Source organism: Aristolochia californica, unplaced genomic scaffold, assembly GCF_029961685.1.
Source record: "Aristolochia californica isolate CCGP_79_NKW_82.1479 unplaced genomic scaffold, dmAriCali1.0.hap1 SCAF_16, whole genome shotgun sequence".
NCBI classification, from domain to species: domain Eukaryota; kingdom Viridiplantae; phylum Streptophyta; class Magnoliopsida; order Piperales; family Aristolochiaceae; genus Aristolochia; species Aristolochia californica.
In genome coordinates this window covers 3,203,428-3,211,007 of record NW_027181837.1, presented here as the reverse complement: position 1 = coordinate 3,211,007, position 7,580 = coordinate 3,203,428, and the positions used below count along the sequence as shown (strand labels likewise).

General features: G+C 36.4%; 1 protein-coding gene across 1 annotated transcript; it reads right to left on the bottom strand.

Moving 5' to 3' along the window:
* LOC137953213 (tryptophan--tRNA ligase, cytoplasmic) lies at nucleotides 1–7,235 on the bottom strand. The gene is made up of 12 exons (XM_068800497.1): nucleotides 6,944–7,235; nucleotides 6,719–6,838; nucleotides 6,027–6,212; nucleotides 4,019–4,070; nucleotides 3,859–3,924; nucleotides 3,643–3,729; nucleotides 2,846–2,938; nucleotides 1,692–1,772; nucleotides 1,039–1,110; nucleotides 572–640; nucleotides 364–474; nucleotides 1–231 (listed from the first exon to the last, which is right to left on the bottom strand). Exons 1-12 carry the CDS (start codon nucleotides 7,162–7,164, stop codon nucleotides 181–183), a joined length of 1,209 nt encoding a protein of 402 aa, XP_068656598.1. The 5' UTR covers nucleotides 7,165–7,235; the 3' UTR covers nucleotides 1–180.
* Nucleotides 7,236–7,580: the final 345 nt, after the last annotated feature.

Here is a 7,580-nt window from a genome sequence, read left to right as displayed (position 1 = left end):
TCTGGCAATATTCTTTTCAACTCAAAAAAATATGTAAGTTATAAGCAGTACCTCATGACCATATCTAAATGGAAAGCGAAGTCCCGAATGTTCATTTTAGAAAAAAAATGATGAAGAAAAAAAACCTCCTATATCTTCCACTAATCCTCTGAATGCTTACAATGTGTAATAATCACTAATTTAATCAAACATTTGTGGTAGAGGTCTGACAGCCATGAATGCGTCCACCATCTAAAAGCATAAAGAAAGCAACATTAGCAAGGCAGTACACTCTCTGGCAAGAATGTTCCAAACTGGCAATCTCTGCTAAAACTATGCAACATAATTTTTTTTTCTTTTCAGTGATATTTAGCATAGAGTTACCTCATCAGTGACTGCAGCCCGGGCCCTGCGGTGTCTTTCAACCAGTTCTGTTAGGACTTCAATAAGACGTTTCTTTACTTCTCCTGTCAGCATCCTCCCAGTCCCATATTCCTACAAAAAGTATGATTTATATGAATAAAAAATAGTAAAACCATCATTGCACTATGAGAACAGTATCAAATATAACAATGGTTTATGGATGACTAACCGTCCGTATGTGTTCTAGTTCAGCATCATCTTCGAGGAAGAAACCCAGATATTTGATGGGTATATCAACCTGAACAACACTCGAAAGCAAGAAGCAACTTTGACGACAGATCCACAGAGCAAAATCTAAATTTAAATGTTTGACAAACATACAATTTTCCATGATCAACTTAAAAGAGATACAACATCTGCTGTGCATCAATTAACGTAATGAGATTCAGCAGCACAGGAAAAGATGTAGAATTAATGCACAATAGACATCACACCACAAAAGACATCATGGGGATCATTTGCACCGCTAGTTTAAAGGAATGGTTTCTTTCCAGCTATCAATCAGAGGCTAGTTCAGTTTTAACTAAACTGCTGTCTGATGAGGATCATGGCGAACACATTGCTTGGAAATAACAAGGCTTTATAATATTTCTTGACTCAGGCTATTAATAAATAGAAACGACAGAAAATTGGCACCTCCAGATTTGCTCCATATTTCCGGTGGTTTTCTATAGAGTCTTGCCCACCAGAGAAGGCATACTTATTCACCTACAATTTTAACACAGTCAAAGTCAGTAAAACAAAAACTCCTAACTCAAATTTCAGAAGGACAAATATTTGTTGACAGATGGCTAGAATTCTATTAACCAACATGGGGGAAAAGTAGCCTGAGAGGCAAAAGAGAACAGATATCATGACCATAGTTTATTTTGTGACAACCTTTACCAAGTTTTGCAATCATATCCATCAAGTGACTAACATTGACATTTTATGGTAATGTGCGAATAGCTGAGTCTGGGGAAAATAGTAGGGACCAAGGGAATCCAATAGGGTGGCAAGACTCATAAAATTTGAGTAGTCTAACCAATAAACTGTTGATATGCTTCTTACAGAACAGAAGCACAGATTCCATAACCTCACACACTGTATAAGAGCTTCACTGAAAGTAGGCCTCACTACAGAGAGAAATAAAGAAAGTCTTGTGTACAGTGGAGATTCTAACAGTATCTTTCAAGCTAAATTTATAATATCAAAATCAAATCAAGTGCTGTCTTCATTAAAAGGCCATATTTTAGATAGAAAAAGGTCCTCTAGATAAGAACAAAAAAGATCAAAGATTTAATGTATACCTTGTTTTTTATATCTTTTGCAGAATCTGTCACATATATTGCGGAATTTGGATCACTAGCGGACATTTTCCCTGTCTCTCCCTGCAGTTCACAAAAGAAGACATGATTTGGCAAGCATAAGGCACTCCATGAAGCTAATGTAATGGGCAGGTTTGGCAATTCCACGAAGAAGTAAAGATATTAGACTTCATGATTTGTCAGAGACAGCAGGTTGAAAGAACAAAAAAGAAAGGATGAATGAAAGATCTAATTATCTGAAATTGATCACTTCAAACAAATCCATCTTGTGATCAAAGATCCAGATAAAACATCACTATTTCTCTGGATTAACATTAATTACCTTTTAGTGGCTAAGACGGGAAATGGACATTCAACTTCAAGATTTGGACCACAATTTTCTACACTTAAAGTACCATTCTTGAAGATATACAAAAGCAATCCATATTTCAAAATGCAATCAGCTTAGTTTGAATATTAGATATATACACAACCAAGATACTCCAGACGCCTATGAGTCTTGAACTCAAGAATTTATATCAAGAAACCCTCTGATGTGCGTGCGAATGCCATTCTGATTCCTTAGATAGGGAGACGGAAAGGTTCTCCAGCAGCACCTTGCTGTTGGAAGCTCTTTCCGCCTTTGAACCCCCTTTCTTTTTTCTTTTTCTTTGTTGCCCATTCACCTGATGTAACTCTCTCCCTTGGGAGCATTCTTAATCAAATCCTCCTTTCTCATTGTTACAAAAAAAAATGCAGTTATTGAGCCAAGGCTTCTAGCACTGGCATTTGGCAATTTGAAACTAAATTCCAGAATTTGTAAAGACAGTTCAAGTCATCAACACACTCTGTATACAAAAACAAGTGTTTTTCTTCCAAATACACAATCTTCTGACTGCTGGAGCCAGAGAGTGTCCCTCCAAAGTTTGAGTTTTTTTCAAGCATGGCAAATTGCTTCAGTTTTGCATTTATCAACCAGACCTAAGTCTTAGAAACGTCTGAATATTATCCTTGAAGACATTGAAACGCAAAGGACTAGGTTCTGCTTACATAATGGCTCATATGCTCCTAAATGTTGCATTCAACCTCATAACAAGGTGATAAAGTAAACCCAAAAATATAAATAAGCCTTCAAATCAGGACAAACTAGAAAATACCTGAAGTGCAGGGAAGAAAGAGGACTCAATCAGTGCTGGTTTATGGTAACCTATTCTTGGAGCAACATCTCGTGTCATTCTGAAATAAGGATCCTGAAAAATGAAAGCAGTGTAAGATTTTTTTTCCTTTTTCTTTTGAATGTAGATACACACGCACACACCACCTTTAAACCCTTGTGAGATTTGGACCTAAGACCGCATACCAGAAACCAACCCCCCCTCCCCCCATGTGACCTTTGAGCCAAAGGCCCAAGTCACAACAATGTAAGATAATGGCTGAAGAGGAAAAAATGAAAGGAAAAATAGAAAACAGTAGGCATGCAAAGATTAGAATAACAGTGGAAGCAATTAGGACAAGAAGATAGGAAATAGCCCAAAAATAAAATAATTATTCTTTCTCCTTATTGTTTTAAGAATCACTCTTTCTTCTTCTTGTTTTGACAAATAGTGAAGACAGCCTCAAACATTGAAGTTAGAATAGTTTAAGGGAAATATGGTGTTTACAGTCACTCTAGATTACTAAGCTGCTGGAAAACAGTTTTAAATTCCACCAAAAAACTACTCTATATGATCAATCATATCTCTTAAACAATGAGACTTGTATCGAGTAAAAGTAAATGGGCAATCATGTAAAGCATAAAAGATTCAACAGCAAGCAAAAAAGACTGGAATTGCTTCGCCTAGCTAGGTTCTAGCCTCCACCAATGTCTATGAATTTCACATAGTCAGTAGTTACTTCAACTTCTTTGGAGAAACAAGCAGATGAAAATAAACAAAGTTCTTATAAGCCAAAGCACCTGGTCAATAGCACAGGGTATTAGGCATCGGAGATTGTCTTTGCCAGAGAAAAGATGTGGAAATGAACTAGGGAAAGAGGGGACAGCCTGCAGAAAAGAATATGTCAGTGTCTTGATTTGCACAGAAATTCCAAGAGTACACATCTTTTCATCTTTCCCTTTTTTCCAAATAATGAGTAGTTCTAAAAAAAATAAAAATCAACGGCTAGCACAGACCTGCACAGGTGGAAAACTGATTTTCCCAATATGATCTTCAGAAGTGAATCCAAATATTCCCACAACCTGAAATTCACTAGTGAAACAATTTCATGATAAAGAAAGAAGGACACTCAAGACTTTCAGCACAGACAAATTAAGAAAGAATATCATTTATCACCTTATTGAAAGTGACACATTTTGCAACTCTCACCATATTCTTGTAGAAAGCACTGCGAAAAAAATAGTACTTTAAAAAACAGAGTGAGGTATCAGATTACAGGTACTGTCTACAGTCAAAAGTACAGTACCTATTGTCATAGTATCGTCTCCTAAATCTTGGACTAGATAAGTACAATTCTGATCATGGACCAAAGTTGCAAAGAATGTCAAGAAGGTCAATGATCCACTCTGAAGTGCCAGATTTTCTCAGAACTAATCGTCATAATTATGCAAAATTTGTGACTTTATTCCATTCCAATAAATTTATTTGTGTACTGTATGAACATTATGATTTGTTCTTTGGATGGTAGAAATGACACTACTTGCAAGGTCCTTAGTAACATTTTAAGAATAAAAATGTCGCCACGACTACATAATATAAGAAATGGAAAAAAATGAAAGAAAAAAAGATTACCAACTGCCATATCCATCTTTATGATATATACTACATTCAAAATGTAAGGCTAACATTGATTATAGATCTTTAAGTTTTAACAAGGTTCAACAAAATACAGATGCATCTTAACTACTAGGGCTAGACCAGAAAAGGAGAAAATACACTGAATAAAGAGTCAAGTTTGTGTACTGCTTGTCCTTTAGACCATATGTCTTAATGGATCAGTATGTACCTTTACCTATCCCAAAATAGTTAGTCATTGATCTGTATCTGTCATTACATCCAAATATATACAGTCAGAGCTGCTGAAGGGAGAGATACAAACAGAACTTTCTTAATGTACAACATAAACCCATAACACCAGTCTATGTTCATAAAGAGAAATACGAATAGGGCCAATCACCAAACAAAGCTGAAATATCTTTTGCTTCATCTTTGCTATCTACATACAATACTAGTTTGGCACCATCACATGCATCTTAAATGGGTCTGTCCAAAATCTCTTCAAGAACAGATAAAGTTCTGCTTAGGCGAACAATTATCCAGCTCATTAGGCTTTACTTAATTAGACTCCCAAAGGTTCAGTTTTGCTAAAAAACTCTGCAGTAGTTAACATTCAACCTCTGCAAGTTAAAATGGTTCACCCAAGCTTTCGCAGCTCCAGAGATAACACTTGTACAATACCATTCAGCATGTCTTACTTGTGTCAGTGAACCTTGAGTTTCAACTTAGGACCAAAGTGACCTCGCAAGAACTGTAAGCTTATATTTCTTCTATTTGCTATTGGAGAGAGAGTAACAATAACTGTAAGCTTAGGATTTCCTACTGTTGCACTACTTATTTCTGATGCGAAGTTAGTGAATTGGACAGGCCAAAAGTGTCAAAACATCAAGGAAGGCAGAAATTCACAAATTGAGAAAAGCAACCCCCCCCCCCCCCCCCCCCCCCCCCCACCCTCACACACAAATGCACACCAAAACAAGAAAAAGAAAAAAACACACAGACACACACATACGACTTACTATTTATAAAACTGTTTATTAAGCACAAAGAAAGGTGAGCAAGCCAAAACTCAAAAAAGAAGCATGACGGTGTCTATGACATCAACAAAGAAGAACTCTTTTGAAGGCTAATCTTATAAAAGTCATCAAGTTCTCATATTTCCCTTTCATCAGCTTTACACCTCACAAAAATTTCCAATCCAACAATAAAAGCATATGTATGCACAAATTCCTCCCTGATAACAAGGAAAGGGCTTTATCATTCAAAATCCTTTAGTTAAGTACCAAAAGGGAAAACAGAAATGCACTGACATACTCACAAGTCTAACATACTTGCCAACAAAACCAAAGTTTGAGAAAATGAAAACCACGAAAGTCATCAAGTACTCATATTTCCCTTTCAACAGCTTTGTGCATCACAAAAATTTCTAAATCAATAAACAAAGCATATGTTATGCCCAAATTGTTCACTGATAACTAGGAAAGGGCTTTAGCATTGAAAGATTTACGGTTAAGTCCCAAAAGGAAAAGAAGAAGTGCATTGACATACTCACAAGTTTATAACTTACCCGCCAACAAAATCAAAGTCTGAGAAAATGAAAGTTCTTGTAATGTCAAAACCACATGCAATAATGTCTTTTGCATTTTCACGTGCAAGTCGTTGGCTCTCTTCTATCGATAAGTTTTTCCACATGCACTTCTCATCATCAGTCAGTTGTATCACAAGTGGAACCTTAAAAGCATCCTGCAAATATCTGTAAAGAGTATTAAGCAAGAATTGTAGATTAAGCACATTAGGCTACCCATTCTGGCTAATAATTGAATAGTGTTTTAAAAGGGTATTCTGCTGGAGATGAAGAGCAAAGTGTAAAGTAGTACTGTGAAGAAAACATTAAAGCCATTTTTTTTTGTCAATTAGCATTAATATACTGACCTAAAAAGTCATTCAGATATAATGCGACCATTTCGTGCCCGTAAAAGAAAAGATGAAAAGGCATTCATTGATACACTAGATTAGCTATTGTTTTTCAATTTTTTAACCAAGGAGAAACGGTGAGAAGGTTAACTGATACCATCAAAACAGAATTCTTAAACCTTATATCTGCAACATTTAAATGACAAGAAGCATGGCAGAAGTTAGTTAAAAATAAAAAAAATTAAAAAAGTTCCAAAATTTTTTATTTGCTTGAGCTAGGCTTGTTTATATTTCAGCAACAAATCCAAAACAACAAAGAAGGCATAATAAAATAAGAATTCTTACTTGGTAAACATGAAAGGAATCAGGTGCCCCAAATGCAGAGCTTCTGATGACGGTCCTCGACCTGTATACAGATAAAACTTCTCCCCTCTTTCGTACAAGTCCAGAATCTCGTTGAAATCCCTATAATGATATAGAGAAAAAGCGCAAATTTTCACGAAGGTGAACAACATAAAAATGGATTAAATCAACACCAACAAAAAGCAATTCGATGAAAATAAATGGTACCGGTGAGCGAAGAAAACACCACGACGTAGGAAAACGTGGGCGGGACGAGAAGTGAGCTGCTCAACTCGACGGACGAAGCTCTCGTCGAGTCGCAGGCAGCCGAAGCGATCGATGAGCTTGTCGTAGTCGATCTTCCCCCCATCTTTGGCAGACACCTCCCATGGGTTAACGATCTGGTCGTCTTCCTTTGCGCTATCTCCACGGTTCTCTTTCTCTGCCATTACTGAGTACCCTCACGCCGGCGGTCACCTCAGAATTCAGACAAGCCGTGGCTCCTGCTTCAGAGACTCAGTTCGCCGGCCCGGGTTGGATAAGGGCTGGGCTATCCCTCCGTTTAAAAATTTGGTTTAAACCCTAGATTAGAAATTTTACCTATGGATAAAAAATCTTTATTCACGTAAAATATTTTTTTATTAATTTAATATTTATTAAATAAATAAATACGAGTAGTTCTTATGCTTAGTGGAAGTGTTAGACAAACTCCATCCAAAAATTTATTTCAAACTACTATTATTTTAATTTTTAGCAGAATATTCAGTGGCATTTGGTAATGGGTTCGCCGGGAACTTTCTGCTGCAATTCTCATTTACCATGAAAGTCAATTGCAGTTGTCTATAGTAATATATATCTACGTTCG

Coding starts and splice junctions, on each gene's coding strand:
- LOC137953213 (XM_068800497.1), bottom strand. CDS start 7,164: ATGGCAGAGAAAGAGAACCGTGGAGATAGCGCAAAGGAAGACGACCAG. Junction 3,730..3,858: donor TCAGTTTTCCACCTGTGCAG/GTCTGTGCTAGC, acceptor TCTTTTCTGCAG/GCTGTCCCCTCTTTCCCTAG. Junction 232..363: donor GGGCTGCAGTCACTGATGAG/GTAACTCTATGC, acceptor TTATGCTTTTAG/ATGGTGGACGCATTCATGGC.